Consider the following 20,637-nt stretch of genomic DNA (forward strand, 5'->3'; position numbering starts at 1 on the left):
GCAAAAACAGAACTACAGTAAAAGAATGTACTTTTTATTTTTTAAATGGTGTTCTGCAGTGGTGGGAAGTAACGAAGTACAAGTACTTCATTACTGTACACTTAATGGTATTGCATTAGCGATTAGGTAATGCATTTAGCAAGTACTTTTACTTTTAATACTTAAGTATTTTTAAAAGTCAGTACTTTTTTACTTTTACTCAAGTAAAAATGTTAATGTGGTACTTTTACTAGAGTACATTTTTGTCTGTGTATTTGTACTTTCACTTAAGTAAATTTTTTGAGTACTTTCTCCACCACTGGTGTTCTGTATGTTCCTCCATTATGATAAGTCTAGCAGTGCACGCTCTAAAGAGGCAATACATCCCAGAAGAAGCAGCACTACCAGCCTGGAGTACCAGACCTGAACACCAACATCAAACTTACTATTCTTTTAAATGTAGGAATTAATTCTGGCATTGAAAACAGCTAAAAAAATTTAAAAAGAAGAAAGGATCAGCTTCTCTCTATTTAGGCTTCCCAAGCTGTGAACTCAGCTGAATGTGTGGAATATAATCTGTTAAGAAAACACGTTCTGCTGTGATTTGAAATCTGAACTTCTCTCCACGAAAGTCATAAGTTTGTAATATTGACTTTCTCAATAACAAATATTATGTTGTTTTACATAAATTTGTCAAAGATATATAGACTGCTCTCATAATAAAATCAGAATTAAAACTGAAATATCATAAAATATAATATGGTGATGAAACACTGTCCTAAAAATCTAATTTTTTGTGTATTTGGGTTCCAAAGGTAAACTTTGGTAAATTTTTTGGTTGACTTCAATCAAGAAGAGCAAACTTTCGTTTCAACTTCTGTCATCATTAAACAAAGCATCTATTTCAATTTCTAAAACTTTATTTGATTATGTTCTAAAATTTAAGGTTATTATTATTTAAGTGAACAAAAAAAAGTGTGGCATACCCATTGTCTGGCCTGAGGCATTATGTAACTAACCATGTTTTTTTATTTATTTTATTTATTTTTGATTGCTCATTTGGGAATAAAACATGTTTAAATGGAGGAAACTATTTTATCGCAATCCTTTCCTTAAGAGAAAAACAATTGTACGATACAAATAAGATAAAATATATTAAAAAAGTTTTTGGGAAAATGTTAGCTGTCAGCGATTCATGGTTAAACAGTAAATAAGAATATTTTAATAGTTTTTTTTAACTATACAGAGTAGTTTTCACGTATACACACACTGATGAAGCTCTGTTTTTTATTTTTATTTTAATAAGACAGTAGATGTCTTATTTTATGTTTAACAAGAGCTAGACTTACAAAAATGGCACAGAAACTTATTCACAATGAGAAAACTTCCTTTTGAAGGAATTAATGAAGGAGTAAAAATGCCGAGTAAATACACAACGTACAATCGAGTTTTCAGCAGTTATGCAACATCTAAATTATGCAGGTTATTTTTATTTGCCTTACAGACGTGGAGCAGTTTAACACCGGCGCCGCAAAACGAATCCACCAAAGACTCCAAGTTTTCAATCTGAATCCTTCTGATGCTTACCGAATGTTAGTTGGTTTGTGGGTTCTAAAAGTAACACGAGTGCCAGGACACAAAATGTGGAGCTCATGTAGATTTGATATCTGATTGGATGGGGAGCTGAAAGAAAAGAATCATTGAAAGTTTTAAATGAAGTCCTTTTTCCAAAAATGCAGAACAAATCATTCTAAAAGGGACTCGTAAGCCTACAGCTGAAGAAGCTTTATTATGACAGTTTTCGAAAAAGCCAAACCAAGACACCTAGAAACAGATGTTATTCCTGACATGTAGAGGCTGTTTTAGATATAAATTACCGAGATCAGTCACAGCGTGATTAAAGTACATGTGATTTTCACAAGAATCCAAACCAGGGGGCTGTAAAATAGAAACATCATGCACAAAAGTTATATATCTCAGCCTGTTCCTCTGTATGGTTTTACCCAGAAATGTATTCTGGGTAAAACCAGACTGGCTGACTTGTGCGTAGGTTACAGATAATAAAAAAAATACTCTGCCCAAAATAAAGCACTGTGAGTGTGCTTAGAGTTTAAGAGAAGTTAGGTCAGGCAGATAAACATTCATAAATCACTTATACATCATAAACGATCAGGTTTGATTTTACTGAGGCTTTATTGGACTTTAAACATGCAGTGGGTGTTGTGATTGTGCCAGTATAAGTTTACTGCATCAGACGGAAACACAGCAACACAGCAGTCTTACCACTAGAAGCGGTTAAGACTTTCATTTTTTTTACTAGTGTCTTTCAATCTTTTAGGTTACATAACCAGCTTGTAAAAAGAAACGATCATCATACTTCAATACAGTAAGTCAGACAGAAAACTCTGTAAAACACTGCAGTGAAAGATTTTTTTGATCCTAAAAGGAAATAACTATGTTTTTCCAAAAATGTAAACATATTTAATCTTATTTCTTATAGTTTAAGCAGGTTGGTAGGAACACAGTGATGATCTACTTTTAAGGTTCAGAAACAGTCTGGAAATGTTGTTTTTTTTCCCTTTCAGAAAGACATAACTGGCCAACATGAACCCAGTTAAGTTTTAAATGACCTTTTGACCCAGCCTGAAGAAGAAAAGCAGCCATGCTAGAACTGTGCTGTGATGCTCGGCAGTCAAATGCTCCACCGCATCGGTTGCCAAACCTGCAAATGCTCTCTTGAGTGAGACCCTTCAGTTCAGCTGGTCGGAGGTTTGATCTTTGCTTCCTGACCGAATTCCGCGTGACAAGGACAACCTGGCCTGGAAGGCTTTAGGAAGTGGGCAGAAAGCTCGACAGAATTATTAAAGCCAACCCGGAGCTCCGGGGTGATTTTCTTCTTTTTCTGGACGGGCTCAGTGTCGGAATGTGAGGCGTATGGACATGGTTATAAATGAAAGAAGATCTGTCCTAATGGAAATGTACAAAGTACAAACCTGATGCCACAGTAAAAAGAATTTGAAGTTACTGTTCTGCTCTAAAGCTGCACTGTGTAATTTTTATAATCAATATGCTTTGTGCATATTTGCTAAAACTGTCACTGTCAGGACAGCATGAGACAAATAATCTGTTTCATGTTTTTCTGGTACTGCTAGCTGCAGACATACTCCGCAGAAACAACCAATCAGAGCCAGGAGGAGGGTCTTACCGCTGTTAAACATGCTCATGTAAGTGCTGCTCACACCCTCCCTCTTGCTCATTTGTGCTTTATGGCTTCTTCCCCACACTGGAGCCTGATATGAATGTGCAAGCTAGTTATCATGGCCACCAATAACAGAAGATGAATAGTTTTCATATAACTGTTAATTGTTTCTCCACTATTAGCACATTGAGCAGCGTGCAGACGAGCATGGTGACAGCACTAAGACCCTCCTCCTACCTCTGATTGGTTGTTTCTGACCGGGAGCGGTGTATATAAATACATACAGTGTCTAAAAGCCGCTTTAATAATTGTTTGCATGTATGAATAATGATGTGAAACTTCAGTATCTGGATTAAAATGTATGTTTTTGGTTGGCAAAAAGTTAAAACTAAAAATTTAATTCACTACAATTTGCCCCAAGGTTCAGCTTTATATTAATATCTTGTTTTTCCTATTTTCTCTTCTCAAATAAATAGTTTAAGTTATTACAAGGGACCCCAACCTTTAATCTTTACATTCGGACATTTTAAAACCGTTCACCTCTTTCTTCCATCACACACGTCGTCGCCAAACCATCTCATCGCTAGAGCACATTATGTCCGCAAGGTAATGTTGTACGTTGTCAAATTAAATCTACTACGATACTCAAAAAGCCTCCAAAGAAAGCCCTTCTGAGTGACGAGTGGAAAACTAATGTTTTACTTTGATCCGACCTGTGACTCCGAGTCAAATCAGGGTCTCTCTGAAAGTAATCATATCTGAAGAAAGATGTTGCAAGGGGAGCTTTTTGGGATTTCCACAGAGCATTGGCGCACATTATATCTGAATCCAGCTAAGGCGAAACAGAAAGCGATAAAAGGACAGTGATGGATTTGCTGTGACTGAGGCTGAACAGATGGTTCTCAACACAAACTGGAACCAGCTATATTGCTAACCTGAAAACTTCCCTTTTCTGCTATGGAGGCGGCCAATTGAGCAGAACTTGACTCGTCCTTTCTTAAAACCAAAACATTTATGGATGATATTTGTCATACCCTTCCTATGAAAAGCTCTCATTTCCCAAATGCGCATATTCATCCCATTGCTGTTTATCTTGTGTATACTGCCCCAGGTGGGGCATTTTTAGGAAGTAAAACACTCTTCATTGTGAAGACAAAACATTAAAGTTCACTGAATCTGCTCACACTGTAATGAGCTGTGAGAATGAACTCAAGATGTGAATGAAGTTCAGTTTTTTGAAGCTTAGCAAACGTCGGCTTGGAAAATGTTTTGCTTCTGCCGGATTATCCAGTGATAAAAAAGTTCCTAATCAAATCACAGTCTTCCCGTTGAAAAATTTGAGGCACAGTGAAACTTGATAAACAGTTAAATGCTGGTATAAAATCTAATTTACGACAATTTAATCTGGAATATGACATGCTAAACAGTTTTCAGTGTTTAATCAGTTGGGTGTGTACTTTGTTGCGTTTTTGTCCGTGATTTTATTTGTTGGTTTCGTTTTATGTCTATCTAAATTGTGAAATCCTGATCAAATTTTGTTGTTTTTAAAAGTACAAATTAATAGGTCTCACACAAAATGAAAATTAATACATTTCTTTTATGTTTTTTTAAAAAGGACATTTTTCAAATATTTTATTTTAGGCAGAAAAGGAGAGAACAACTCAATGTTACATTAACTTTGCTGTGGAAATATGTTATTCCTAAATATCACCTCTTAGACTTTTTGGGGGGATTTTCTGGCAGTCCAAACAATAAATTTCAAATGTGAAGAACTATTATATCTGGGATTTTTATTTTTTTTTTTCAAAGAAATAAAAAAAGAAGAAGAAGAAAGAAACCCCCTGGTGATACTGAATGAAAAACTACCACTACCAAACATATTTTTGCTGTATTCTCAATTATTTTCCATATTCAGCTCTTTTTGGAGGTGTTAACTTTCATAGAGCAAAAACATATTTTTCCAAAAGATGGTGCTCTTGGGGCGTTGGAGGGGGAAAAAAAAGTGAGCGCCTCTCTGAAACTGATTTCTTAATGAGCTCTTTCACAGACGCTTCCCTTTTTAGATATTCTTCAGCTTAATGCGAGTGGTGCTGAAACGACACTGTTCAGACCAGCTCCGTCTCTTTTTCTCATGATCTTTGTCCCCGGGTTACAATCGGTCGCAATGGAGTTTATGTAACATGCCAAAAGTTGATTTGTTGTTGTTTACTTTTTTTCAGTCGAATGACTTGCAGAGGAGAGCTCGGCTCAGGAAGCAATAAAGCAGTCAAGCACGGTCACACACTCCACTCATACACACATTCACATGATTCCGCCGCTTAGCTGTAGTTTTATTAGGGTTCTGGCAGGAGCAACAAAAGGACTCGCAGTAGTAGCGCATTCCCATCAGCGTTAAGTGGAGACCAACGCTCGCACTGCCAACACCATCTAGCCAATTGCAGTCATTAGCTATAATCTGCTTTGAATTATATCAAGACCCTATTAATGAGAGGTTGGTTAATAAAGAACAGCCACTCCTCAGCTGTTTCACACCAACATCGACCATGGACGCCATGTTTTCCTCTTGCAACTGTAAGTAGGATCAGGAGATGACTGGAGCTTTCAGTCAGCTCATTTTAAGCTAGCTATCTCAACAGGCTTTCTGCTGAACGTAGTCTTTCCAAACGATTTTAATTGTTAGGAATTTATAACGTAGCTAGATTGTCACTGGGAAGGGAAAAAAAAATGTTTTGGATACTGGTAATGATACAAACATATACTTCATACTTCCAAAAAATAAAGCAAAAACATCTGAATGTAGCTGCTATTAAGGATGTAAGGCACTAATTACTAACAGTCTTCAGGGTGGATGTTGTTCCTGAGCAAAGAGGACGCAATATGAGCTATAAGTTAATGAACGACCTTCTCCACAGAATACTCAAGTAAATACTGTAGTGCTAGCATGCCAACACACGATGCTAAAATAGTAGTAGTAATTTCTTTTTTGTTCACTTAGATAACAGTGTGGTCTTTGCTTCTGCTCCCAAAACAGAGGAATGCAAGACAAACAAAACATACCTTAAATGCTGTCTTTATATCTTACATCACAAGAGAAATAAAAATTATCATTATCAGCAGATTACACCTTTACTAAAATAAGAGATTAGAAAACATTCTTTTATAACACTTGAATATCTAGTTCAAAGGTTTTTTATTTGAATAAAAATACGTACAGAACTGAACTTAAAAAACTAAAATGTTTTTCTTACTGCTCTTAAAACTATATACAGCAATATGTGTCATGTTGTTGCATTTAAATTTACGTGTAAAAAAAAAAATGTCATTAATGTGTAGAAAAATGCAAAACATTGGGGTCAAACACTGATGCAGAAAAGAATGAGTTAAATGAACCATCAGACTAATCAGCTGATGCAAAAATGCCACTGTTATAAGCTCAGCAATTTCAACTAAAGTGAAAGATTGATAAGAGGGGGGGCAAATGGACTTCCCAACAGTGTCTTGGAGCAAATATCTGCAAAAAAATACATGTATTATAGATCACCTGTCTTGGCTTGGTTACTTTGGTGAGCCAGTATATATTAAAAAATGGACTAATTCACTGTGCTCTGAGATGTACTCTCAGTTTTTCTCACTGCGTCTGTCGCCTCTTCTGCAGTGACTTTAATATGGCCTTGGCTGGTGGCAGGAGGTCTCCACAGTGACAGATCACTAAGCCCAATTGATTAGATGAAGGCCTTTCTCTTTGAGGCATCAACCTTCCTGCACAGGCAGTACTTTCAGTGGCGTTTCAGCAACCCTGTCGCCAAAGAGTTTCAACCAACCAAGGCCAAAATGATGAGGCAAGCACAGGGAAAGCCTTTTAGGCTCGACTTGACATACGCATGCGTGTTCAAAGAGTTTTGTGTGATCTGCAAACATCTGCACTCCTGGAGTTTGATGTGACAAATTCACAAAAATTAAACATATGAATTATACCTCCAGCTGCAAAAGTTTAAAAAAATTGGGATAATTGCAGAAAATCTGGACATTTTTTGACACGTCTGTATTAGTTTCATCTTCTTTTAGAACATGAAACTTTGCTCACAGGTAACTTTAGAAAGAAATAACCTTCATCACTTAGTAACTAATTTTTAGTTGCTAAGTAACTTCAGCCTCAAATAAGCACTACAAAGTTGCTAGCATGTTCTATTTCGGCCTCGTGTTTACTTGTCGACAGAAACGTGCGACAGAAAAATGAAAAACACGACCACTAAGAATAGAAGGCGTACCATCAATGTCCAATTTTAATTTAAAGTTTTAACCATTTTCTTTTACTTTTAAAAGATCAGATTTGTGCGAAATGGAGGAGACTGCTCTGGCATCTGTATAATTACAGGAAAATTGCATTCATTATTGTAATTTACATCCCATCTCCAATCCAATTATTAGCAATAGGCTACTGAGACGAAACCAACGGATGGGTGGAGGAAAAAAAAATAAAAAATGGGAGGTGGAGTTTGGGACTTTGGGAGTTGTGTGAAGGAAGAGGGGATCAATATGGCTCTAGAAGATAATGATTTTAAATAGACATAATTCTCTGCCTCAGAGTACAGCTGCCAAGGGCACCACTGCAATGCTTTCAAGTCTGATATGAAATATTACTGGCAGTAATTTGCTCATCTGCATCCCAAGAGGGACCGTCTCCTGCCAGTCTTGTTCATCTGCCTGACCATGTAGAAAGGGTGCGTTCCCCCAACTACCCCCGCTTTAAATTAAAACACACTCTGAATAATTATTGGAAGGTATATTCAAATTGTCAGTAAAAAAAAAAAAAGATTGGATTTATTATAATTTCTGGAGTGTAAACCTGTTGAAGCTAAGCTTTTTTTGAGAACAGCCAATTGACACAACGCAGGATACAGTTCTGGTCCTTGCCAAAAGCCAATCAAGATATTTTATTTATTTCACTCTTTTAATCCACTTTCATGAATCTCTGTGTGTTTGTAAGTTAGTCTGATTGTAATTTGGTTTCCTAATTTCAACAAATCCAATAAGATCGAGATCCGATGTTGAATATAAGCTATCTATTAGCTGACATCATGGATTTGAACTTTGCATTAAGTGCCTCTCAAACGTTTGTGCAGTATTATTATTTTTTTAAAACTTTTCCAATATTTATCATCCACTAGGAAAAATTATCTGGTATTAGGTGTCAAACGCATTTTCGTTTTGGGCCAAAGTGAGATCATGAATGCTCTTAAAGGGCCGGTTGTGCCAGAAAGTATTAATAAAACCTGTTCACCAAACTGTTAAAATGTCAACGAATTCTTAAAATGAAATAATATTGCTGAACATCTTTTCAGTCCCTCCTCGATTTTGTGATACTTCTTGTGATTTTGGCAATTTGTATCACTACAAAAAAAAAAAAGTGTGGGGATTTGTTGATTTTGCGTAAATTTCCACAATAATTCTCAAGAAACTGGAGGGACTGATTGATAAAATTTGGAGGTAACAGATAAAAACTTCTTTGATTTGATTGATAACATAATATTTAGGCGAGAATCTAGAGGGCCACATAAAACGTTGTGGCAGGCCAGATTTGAGCCATGGGCCTCGAGTTTGACATGTGTGCCTTACAGTTTTTTCTGCACTATGAAACACATCTATGATCAATTTAGTCATCTTTACTTTTGACTCCATTTTAACCCAAAATTAGCTAGATATTTTTTGGCCCACAAGCTTCAATGTTAAACCATCTCTTTTGCCAGGTCTTATACAATAGTTCAATAAAAACTATTGAACACATTTGTAAGGCTCGTCTTAAGAAATGCATCAAGTTTTGCAAAATAGCCATGAAAAGAAAAAGGTTCAGTGTTGAACTTTCTCTGTCATACTGGATATCAATTTCCATGCCAAGTCCTGATAGATAGTGGCCTGTTCTTGCTTTATCAGTAATGTCGGTTCACATTTATTTTTGTTCACTCGCCTCAAGGATCGACGACAAGTTCATGACTGGATTAAAATCGGCAGACTTTTCTAATATTTTCGGACCACAGATATCACTTTTACCTTGTGACATGGAACTCCAATGTGCAGGAATAAAAAGCTTTTCCATCACCAAACGCTCTGAAAAGATTGAGATCCAATTCTTTACTGATAGGAAAGTGATTTGTGAGCCCAGACGCTTAAACGAGCCAAACCCTCAAATGGTTTGCCGCAGGGTATTTTGTTGTTAGCTTTTCTTGTATGGACAGCAATTCTTTCAGACAATCTGAAAGAAGGGAGGAGACTTCAAAGAAAATAACTTCATTCCAGTCTGCCGCTTTGGACTGCCGATCATTGGGAAAGATGTCGGATACGCAGAAATGTTTTTCTTAGAGAGAAATGACTTCTTTGCTGCCCTTTTTGATACCAAGCGTGCATCCAAAAGTCTCTGCCTCACTTCCAGGTATCCAAAAGGCTGCCATTCCTGACCAAGCACTGCTCTGGTGGCGGATCGTTTAAGAGCTCTGAATGGTCGGTGAATCGAAATCGGTTCTCATTGTCATATTTGGGTGACAAAGATTGCATCGTGTTCTCGTGATGCCCGCCCCTTCATGCCACAAACCCCAATGGCACATTTTTCTGCCCTACTGTACATGTGTGATTTGTCTGAGTCTCGTAGATGTGTTAGTTTATACGGAAAACTACTCATCCAGCTACTCAACTTCCAGAAGCTGGATTTCCAGCCAGAGAGCAAGACAGACAGTTTTGTGGAGCAACTCTCCACGGCATGGGAAGTACAGAAGTACTTCCTCACGGAAAACCGTTCAGTAGTTTTCAGTAGAAGTACAGTTGGACCAAAACACTGAACTTCCCCTACTCTGTTCTGGTCCTGTAGAGCAGGCAAATCTCCCAATGACACCATCCGTTCTTTTTTTCCAGTAATATGGGAAATAAAATAATATCTTCTAGTTCGTCAATCATTACATCTGTGTTCTTCAAACTTGTAAACTCATAACAGTCGTTCTTGTTTGAAGGGTTCTACAAGAACTTGACTCGGTGCGTCTTGTGGAGCTTGAAAATCCCACTGCTCAACTTCGACCAGACCATTCTGGGCCCTTTAATTTCCCAGTGTCCTGACACTGCTGGCTTTTCTGAGTCAACCTGAAGCTCCCATTGCATTAATTGAAGTTTCTGATGACTCAATAAATAGCTGACCCGGACAAAAACTTATTTGCCTGTAAAGCTCGTCTGATGCAAAGTGACGGCGATGGCGGTAACTGTGGCTGACAATGAAGAATGATTTTAAGCACCACGCCGCTTTAAGGCAAACATTCTGTTCTTCTAATTCAATCAGAATAACAGAGTGAGATCAGTTTTCCTGTCGTCATTAATGCGTTCCCTCGAGGTAACGATACGATCGCAGAACTGATGCCAGCAGTTTTTGTGGCTGAGCTAAAGCAAATAGCAAGTGTCTGTGTGTGTGTTTTTTTTCTTTCATGATAACATTTATTTTCCTTGAATGTCAAATTAAATGTGTTTATTTGAACATTGTACAAACTAAAGTTTGCAAAAAAGCATTTGTCAATCTTAAAACTTCTGGGCATGATTACATGGTTAAGCAGAGGGACTAAACAAATGTATTGTGTATACACTGAATATATCAATATATTTCATGCAACATAAACCAAATTTCCTGTTTTATTGTAATAAAAGTATTTTATAGAAATGAAAAAATGCCATAATACAGTGTCCATTATGGCTTTTTGAGCACAGACTGATCTAAAGTTGCAGAATGCCTTGGAAGACTTGGATTGTAAATTCCACTTACTGTTTCCAAAGAACAAGGAACCATCTACGAGACATTGTGTCTGTTGGAGTCAATTGGTTCAGGTAATCCTTTTGTCCTACTCTATACTTTTTGTGTTTTATTTGCATTTGTTAAATTAAAAGTTATTTCACCAGAACAGTTTCTCTGTTTTGCTTTTTTTCTGCCTGGGGCCTCAGCAGGGCTGTGGTGATTGATTGCTACTACCTGTATCATCCCTTGTGGGATTATACTTCTGCTTTCTTTGCTTAGTGCATCTTTCTCATCATCACCCTTCACCTACGCCGTTATCATTGTTTGTGCTCCGAGTCTTGTCATGTTGCTTCATGTTTTGTGGTTTACATTAGGTTCCTTTCCTGCTGTGCGGTGCCTTGGTTTCTCTCTCAAAACATATTTCCTCCCGACTCCGAGCTGCTTCCTGAATCTGGGTTCTTACTGCGCTTCAAATGTGACACTGTGAGACGAGTGCCTATGGTTCCACATTGTATATAAATCCTTACACCTTGTCTGCTACTATAGGTCTGGAAGTAATGCTTTACAAACCAAAAAGATGACTAAAAAGCTGATATTTTGCTATTTTCACATGGTTTAAAGTTAAAGTAGAATCTGTTCTGATGGTTAATTTTCTAAATTGGATCAAAATGAACTTTTTTGCATCACTCTTCTATAAAGTTTTTATTTGTACAAGCCTTACTGCAAAAAAAGAAATTAAGGAGTTTGCTATGGCCTTGAGATTATTTTTGAAGTCAGTTTTCTCTCCAAACAACAGAACAGGTAGTACTGTCATTGCTTACAAATGAAACTGATACCTGAAAATATGTTGACATATTTAGTGTGATTGCTGGGTACTCGGTATTAGATTTTTCTGATATGTAGGAACGGCAGAAATTTCTGATTATTAGAATGAAGTTTGAAGAGAATTCTAAAGGGTTTGAAACTTGTGCTGTATACATGCACGGCATCCTACATAACAAACCAAATATGGTGAAGTTTAGCATTAGACTGAAACTGGCCTTGAATGTTAAAAGCTAACTATTATTTGTCTCGTCAGTTTGAACACACTTATGCTTTTTATGCCCTTAGTTACTGCATTATTCCACAAGTATAAGATCTCTTGATATTTAGACCAAGAGACAGCAATAAGTTAGCTGTTAGCATCACTTTATGTTGTGTGAAATATGTCTGAGCTACTATGACTTCTGGATATGGCTTGTATCTATAAGACTTTGACTTGTATCTACAGGACTCTTATTTTGAAGAGGAAAAAGTAGTAGTTCTTGAGTTTTTTTGTTGCGTGTGTGACAGAAATGATTAATAAAGACCCAGACAAGCTAGCTGAAAGACGTAGTCTACAAACCTTTAAGGATCATTTTGGGAACTCTGTAGAAGACTTTAAAGTTGATAGAGTTAAAAACAAGACATTTTTTGTAAGAACTCTGAGAATGATGCAACCTAACCTAAACCTAGCTTTAGGTTAGGTTTAAGCTAACAATATTAAAATTAGCATCTTATTTGTAGATTCCTATCAGAGCTAAGCTTAAGGGATATACCACAGTTATTTATTGTTTCACAACTATGTTTGATCATCTCCAGTCCAAATTGGATATACTTAAATTGATCAAACTTGATTTCTGGAGACAACAGAGGTTATTTATAAAACACAATTGGAGTTTTAGGAAACCCTTCCACTTGAAAAAACACATAAACGGAAAATATCCATCACCTTTTGCCACCAGGTCCATCTTAGAATTAGGCAAACATAAAAATGTTGACAGATGGGAGATTCAAACCTGAACTGGAATATTCCACTCTAACCACATTTTGCAAAATGGTGAAACACTTATCAGAAAAAAATATTGCTAGAATATCGTCTCACTCCTGTGGTCCCAGTGTCACGCATTTTCTCACCCTCCAAGCTAAGAGTATTTTCAGGCCCGCGTTGGACTTACTTGATCGCAGAGCAGATGTTGTGACCTCGATCTCGCTTGCAGCTTGGTAGGGCTGGAATGCTGACGCCGAATTCATCTCGCTGGCAAACGGTTCTGGGCTGTGCGTTCCCGTGGAGCTGGCGCTGGTTCCGTCCCCTCCATTGTGTGGATCTTGCTCTTCGTACACTGCAACCAGCTGAGGAGACAATGAAACAAATCCTTTCACATACTGTATCTTTTTATCCGCACAATGGCACATTAACTGGAGTGCCAGACGCTCTGCATTCGCTAGAGCCAACATCGCTCCAAGTGGCATCATTTCACTCCAAAGTAAGGTGTCGTTGTGGAATTTTATTACAAATAATTTGTTCTTTCGGGGGAATTTAGCAACATGAGAGCAGAGGCTTATCTCTGAAACGTGTGTATTTCTGTAACGATGTGGGTTGCTCCAGGTTGCCAGGTTTGGCTTCCAGGGCAAGCTGCTACTCCAATCTAACAAAAAGTGATTCGTTGCCACGTTTCCCAGGCCAGATGGAGAAAACTCTGCAAGGCATTGCATGATCAGATCACCATCACTCATTATCGGAGCCAAAATGGCCGAATAATAATGAGAGGAAAATGTGTAACATAACTCAGCAGAAGAAGAAGAAAAAATGTCAGCCAGTGGAAGGGACCCAAATGATTTCAATTCTTTCTGAAAGTCTCGTGGATTTTGAACCCTCGCTGAAATAATTCCAAAGACAGAAGGAATGCAATACTGCACAACCTTTGGTAGCAGGGAGGACACGGCAGTGCCAGTTGGCTTTTTCATTTTCAGCTGAATCCGCTGCTGAACCTCTCAAAAGCGGATTAACCTCTGCCTCTATCCAGACTAAGCAACCAAACAGCAGCAGGAAGATGTGCGGCATGCAAGACAAAACAACAACGCATACATTAAAGACTTGAAATGAGTTATTTTTAATATTTTTCTGCTACCTGCAAACACACACACAAAAAAGAAGTAGTCATTCGTGAATATCACATTAGGTTGATCTGAAAGCAAAAACAAAATATAAAAATAACAGTTTTCCCATGTATTTGTTATTTTTCATCTCCCCAACACAGGAAAATCTGCATACAAACAAGCTGAAATGCGTCTGCTCCTCTGTTTGATTTGGTTCATATCCACAAGAAGAGTATTACACTTAAGCGTGTACGTGTGTTTGTGTGTGTCTGCATATGAATTCACGCCGCTCCGCGTGTATGCCCGTGTGGTTTACGGCGGCTGTAATTCACAGCAGCATCTCTCACGCTGGCTTTGCACAATTAAAGCAGCCTGGGTTTTTTTTCTCCCCTCTCTTCTTTTCCTCTCCTTAAGATGTTTTGCCGTGTGTTGGTGCCGTCTCTGAGAACCGTCTTTATCACCGAAAGCTTTCATTTCACCCTAATCACGTTCCATCCCGATGTTAAAATTACATTCCTCAGATTGTAAGGGTTTATCACGAATGTGCTCAGCACACCAGAGAGGCAATCAGAAACGAAAACGATCTGCTACTACCAGCATAAGAGGAGGCATCATAGCTCAGGCGTGCTTATTGGTAAATATGCGAATTCACGAGTGAAGGCGTAAAAGACGGTTTGCTTTTGGTTTGACTGCAAACAAACTTAAACGGGAGATTAAAGAGTAAAAAGCGAAGGGGTGTGTTGGGTGAGTTCTTCCAAGAAGAAGGGTAAATGCGCTAAATATTTTTATAGAGATGAAAAGAAGAGGGCCAGAAAGACAAAAAGACTTCTTGGCGTTTACGCTGGCCGAGTGTGATGTGTGAAGGCCAATGGATCATTAGCAATGAAATGATCAGGCCTCCCATTCATGTGTTACTGGGAGCATTTAGCAACTCGACAAGCCATGTGCCTGCCAGCTGCCCATTTAGGGAAGTGCTTAATACTGTTGTTGCTGTCTGGGGGAAAGCGCAATTCATTTTTAAATACTTTTAAAGTCTCATTAATTAAGTCAGCTTGTCTTGCCCACTACCAAGTGCTCTGTTTCATAATCAAATTAGTCTTTCCCTCCACCGAATTCAGGATTTATGACGTCCAGTAATGAGCAGTTTATTCTGCTATAAACCAGGAATTGAGGCTGCAAAATGTGAATAGATCCGCACATAACAGTTGATTTGACCATGAATAAAACTCTCTTTGGTGTGGAAGTTGTTACTGAGTAATGAAGACAAGGTTAGTTATTCTCAGCATGGGTATGTTTAAAAATGCTTGGCCAAGTAATCACAAGATGCATTATGTTTGAAAACAACTTGGAGTGAGTCAAAGCAAACCAAAGTAAGTGACCCTTCACTGGTGCACACAGAGAGTTTGCATAGTTTGGCAAAAGATAAAAGAATGTTAATATTGATTCATTGCTGCAAAACATTTCTTAGAATCTATGTAAATTCCAGAGCAGCTTGATTTTGAAGATATTAATAAATACATCTGAGACATTCGCTCACTATTGTGGCATTTAGCGAACAGAGATGATTTTGGTCACTCTTACCGAGAAAACAAGAGAAATTTGGTAATTGTTTTGTTTGATGTTTTGAAACGTCTGGACAGCTGATCGTGTATGCTACAGTATCAGAGGCATAGGAAGAAGACACTAGAGCGTTATTTACCTATTGAAGCACATGTTCCTATAATGCACTGAAAAAATGTGTGGCAGGGTGCATCAATTTACAAGGAAATTATTAGGCTTATCTACTTTTCAAAAATTGTGTTTTTTAGTTGGAGAAGGCTTCAACTTTTATTGAAGACTATGAAATGTCTTTGGAACAGCAGGTAGATTTTATCAGACACCAGGTTTCCACATGTCTCTCTTGGATGTCTCGGAGCTTTTTCTCGCGGCATTTTGACCTCTGTCTGTGTAAGGAAGAGCAGGGCACAGGAGGCCGGAGGGAGAACTGACGCAATTTTTGCTTTCGGTGAGACAGAACTCGAACTGCTAAAGCAGTGAAATCCATCACAGAGCGCTTGCCTCCTCCTGGGAATTGATCCCAACCACTTCAGAACAGAGACAAGTTCACACATCTTTTTGATTTCTATTTTTGATTATTTTTTTCCCCTCTCTTTTATTCACTCACCGTCTCCTTTAAGCTACTGTACAAAGGATGCTGGAGATGAACTCAGAAGTTTTTGAAGCGAGAGTAAACTTTCTAGGCCAGGAGACATGACGGCTAATTGTCGAGTGGCGAGACAGTCGAGGCTGAGGGAGACTCTAAATAACGTGGTGTTACAATGAAACACACCAATCAAAACCAGAGACATGAAAAGGCAGAGAGAAAGCACAAAGATTTAGGGGTAGAAGAAAAAAAAAGTCCAGTTTCCAGGCTTGGGATAAACTCCAGAGCGGTTTCAAAAACCTATTTAGCTCCCACCTGCTTCAGTTGAGAGAACCGTGGAAAAGCACGGAGCTGGCAGTCTTATTTCATGGACCCCTCTCTCTCTTTCTCTCTCTTTCCCTCTAGGAGAGAGCTACAACACAGATGCTGCTTTAAGCCCCTGTAGCAAGGCTGACACTCATCCACTTTCAGCCTGTTCCACTGACTGTCACAGCAGCTGCCAATCAAGCGCTATCTACCTGAGAGCCCGAGGGGCTGTTGGGGGAGAGGCATGAGCGGGGGAATGGATAGAGATGATGTTGAACGGGTGAAACGAAGCGGGGGATTGAGGAGGAAGCGGAAGAAAAGAGAAAGTCAACTGAGGCCAAGCGTTTTTCAGTTGCGTAGGTACAAGCTGTGTTCGGTATTTCCATATCATTAAATGGAGTGAGCTGGCAGACAGTATTTAAAAAAAAAAAAAACGCAGAAATTCAGGGATGCCTTTCATGTTGGCCTCCTTTGATCACCTTCCGGCTTTTGGCAGTAAGGTGAAGAAGAAGAAGAAATGGAGAGGAGGTAGCTAAAGGGGGAAATGAGAAGCAGTTTTGACAACCTCTTAAGATCTCCTCTCCGCGTCCGCTTTCTCCCCCCACTGCCCCACCGGCCTACCAGAACCTGTGATCTGCGCGGGTGCATGGGCGATTGGGATTGGCGTCGCTGCAAAACGCCTGTCCAAAACACTCACCAAGTGGCTCGGGAAAGGAGCAAGACAACAAAGGCTATATGTACCAGCAGCACTAACAAAGGCAAGAAAAAAGTAGCGTCTTGCAAACATATTCATACGCTGGGAACATTTACACAATTAGTTACTTTAGTACGGCAAACATTCACAAGTATTGTATATGGTGGAAATATTTTTTTTTTTTTACCCCTCCAGGGGGTATTTTGTGGGCTCTAGTGTCCCTTATATGACAGTAGGCTGACAGGAAACGGGGAAGGAGAGGGGGAAAGACATGCGGCAAATATCGTCAGGTCCGGGAGTCGAACCCGTGACGGCCGCGTCGAGGACTCAAGGCCTCCAAATATGGGTCGCGCTATCCCCTATGCCACCACGGCACGCCCAAGTGGAATTTTAAGTAGCAAATTAACACCTGAATGGAGCTGCTCTGTCAGAGTGGTTTAGTCAAAGTCCAGGCTTCAATCAAATGGAGAATCAGTTGCAAAAAATTGGAAAAATTGCTTTTCACATAAAAACCGATTAATTTTGAGTTGTGTTTACAAAGATGAGTTAGCAAAAATTACAGTCTCTAGATTTGTAAAGCAAAAAACTTGCAGCAGTGATTGCACCAAACTTTTTTTTTTAAGTATTGTGATGTGAGAGCTGAATAAAAATGAATGCTGCATTTCTCCAATTCAAAATTTAAAAGAGGAATATTATCTAAAAATCTAGTTTTTTGTTATCATATTATGATATTATGTCCTCATCGAAAACATACCTGGAGTGTTGCTTTGACTCTTTCACGAATGTTTAAGGAAACCTGAGTCTCCCGTGGCAACCAATCAGCGGTCCCTTAAAGTTTGCTCATACAAAGCGCCACCTATTTACCCAGAGCTCCACCGTAGAGATTCAGTCTCCAGTTGAGCTTCCGCCCCCACAGAGGAGTCCTACCCCACACGGTTCCTCCAGACTAGCGGCAGCAGCAATTAGCAAACATCTGGTGGAAGTGTGCGTCTACTGATCTCATTATGAGCTACTTTTCAGTCCAACACCCCTAAGGACGGTTGTAAATAATGGAGGAGCGTTTTGTGATGACGTGCTGGATGGGGAGTGTCAAAAAGGGACTTTTTGAAGAGACAGACGGCCATTTCAGATACAAATGCAAAGTTAGACTTTTTTCTGAGATATACACTAGCATTTTTCTAACAAGTGAAGGCTACTTAGTTATTTGATGGTGATATAAAATGACACTGGAAAATACATAAAAGTTAAGATTCCTAAAACACTGTATCCTTTTCCCATCACTTGACAGTTATTAACACTCTGTTTTTCTTTTGTGAAATGAAGTGAAATTCCTGAGGGTGTGAAATATTTAACAAAGAACTGTATAGTGGGAAAAGTAAACACGCATACCTTGACACTCACAGAGACAGACAGTGCTTCATCTCCTCTCTCGCTGCCATTTATCATCATTTTACTGCAAGGTCACCGGTGGCACAAAGTTATTATAGGTACAGTAGAGGTGGAACAGTGAAGTCACATACTCCAGAGAATCCAAGGACTTCAAACTTGTTGAGTAATGGCCATGAAACACCATATATCATCTACACACTGCTCGTCTTTCCATCTATCTGTCTATTCATCACTCCCTTCAACGTTCCCGAGACATCGTGGCGCTTTTGGACCATTTCTCAGTTTTCAACACTAGCAGAGGTTGGTCTTAGATAATACTTTGTTTGTGGAAGAAAAGAATTGTCTTCTTAAAGACTTGTCACTTGTTAATATTCACTTGTCATTCCAAGTGAATATATATATATATATTTTTTTATTACCTTAAACCAAGATTGGCGCGAACAGCCCTTTCTCCCCTCACTCTGAAGCTATTACAGTTTTTAATATTTCATTCTTCCTCCTGTCCGTTATTTCTAACACACCATGAGTCAAGCAATCCAACAAAGTGCTTAGTTATGTATTTTCCTGCTCATCAAGAGCATCAAATATTCAGAGAAAGAGTCTCCAGCACTCTTGGCCCATCACTTGCATTCCAGATAACCATCAAACTGCACCCGGCGGCGCTTTAGAAACGTATGCATATTGCAGGTGCTGTCACATGGGGTTGATGCAAGGGAAGACAGCCCCCAAAGGCTGGCTTTTGCAAAAAAAAAAACAAAAAAAACTAAAAGCAAGAGTGGAAATGATGACACAACTTGGAAATCCAATGTAACGTGAAACGACACGTAAAATACATCCTCCCGTTTTCTAACTGTGAAAGTGTGCATCAGCAGCAGAGCAGGGCACCGGGAATCAAAGGGAAAAGTGAGATGAAAGGCTTAACTATATGCAATAATACCAAGCAGACAATTAGTTTGTTCTGCTTAATCTGAGCTAAAGTGATATACAGATATATTATTTTAGCTCACTTTGGTAAAGACAATTCACCACAGAAAAAAAAGAAAAAAAGATGAACACATGGTGGGAACACTGACAACGTGGATCGCAGTGAGAAAATACACAGAGCAAGCAAAGTTTAACCAGATTACAGAGTCATCCCTTTCAAATCCACAAGGCTAAGTTCCCGTCCACCTTTGAAGTTTCCCTCCTGGGCGCGGGTAATGAATTCACACATATTAGAGACCGGTGTTGGAGCGCTACCTACGCAGTGCTGACAGAGGAGAAAGTTCCTACTACGCCCCCGACACATTCTTCCATGTATATTAATACCTTATAACCTATGCTCATATGTGCAATTCAATTTCGTTTAGCCCTGGGAAATAAAATGTTTTTAAAAAATACGTTTTTGATTTTTTTTTTTCAATTTTTCCAAGACACACAAAAGATCATTGCTGACTGAAAAGCAAGAAAGAAGCCAAGGTTATCAAGCGAGAGCAGAAAAAGTGATGACATTAAAAGCAATTAAAGTGAATCTCTATAGACAGAAGGAAAGAGACGTTGTAATCATTTTACGACCTTCATGGGCTTAATAGCCACTGATTGCTTAAGGGTTATGAACACTGAGCAGACACATGAAATAATGCTGATTATGTTTCACCAAAACGTTCTACATAGCCTCATGAGGAAACCTCATTCATAAAGGTATTTCAGACAGGCATTTGTTTACAAATGTTAAATTATTTTACATTCTCTCTCATAAACAAACATACATGTCAAAATTCAATACGAGCTACTTAATCTCTTTGATTCCATGGAAAGTTATACATTTCAATGTTGAACAGTTAAGTACATAGCCTTTCAGTAACTCTGCAATGAGCGGAAAATGTGTTTTCTAGATTATTAGCCATAAAAAGGTTATCTCTTGAAGAGCGGTCTTTATAAAAGTTCATCTACAAAGTTCATTTACAGAGATATGCTATTGTAACTGAGCTCACCTGTGTTAAGAGTTAAAAAAAAAGACAGCAAAAATAACCTACAATACTACCACAGAGAAATTTGTACATAAAATTGAACACAGGTCAGCACTGCTTTTATTCCATATGTCCCACTATTAGGTTGATTCCTGGTAAAAGTGAAATAAAGTGCAATAAATCAATGAGGTCCTGTTCCCAAACAGCTTCCTCAACTCCTTTGAGGAAGCTAACATTAGCATGCGGTGCTAGCAGTTAGCCTGCTAATTCAGGAAGCCGTGACAGGCAGCCTATGCTCAGTTTCAAGCATATTTCTGT

At 38.6% G+C, this 20,637-nt stretch overlaps 1 protein-coding gene across 2 annotated transcripts in view; it reads right to left on the reverse strand.

Moving 5' to 3' along the window:
* The window catches only part of LOC116711717 (partitioning defective 3 homolog), a 396,764-nt gene that overhangs the window by 277,865 nt on the left and 98,262 nt on the right, over nucleotides 1-20,637 (reverse strand). For both annotated transcript variants that reach the window (XM_032551185.1, XM_032551184.1), the window contains exon 3: nucleotides 12,917-13,091. In XM_032551185.1, coding sequence (XP_032407076.1) covers nucleotides 12,917-13,091 — 175 coding nt within the window. The remainder of the gene's footprint in view (nucleotides 1-12,916; nucleotides 13,092-20,637) is intronic.

Source organism: Xiphophorus hellerii, chromosome 21 (genome assembly GCF_003331165.1).
Source record: "Xiphophorus hellerii strain 12219 chromosome 21, Xiphophorus_hellerii-4.1, whole genome shotgun sequence".
In the NCBI taxonomy this organism is placed as follows: domain Eukaryota; kingdom Metazoa; phylum Chordata; class Actinopteri; order Cyprinodontiformes; family Poeciliidae; genus Xiphophorus; species Xiphophorus hellerii.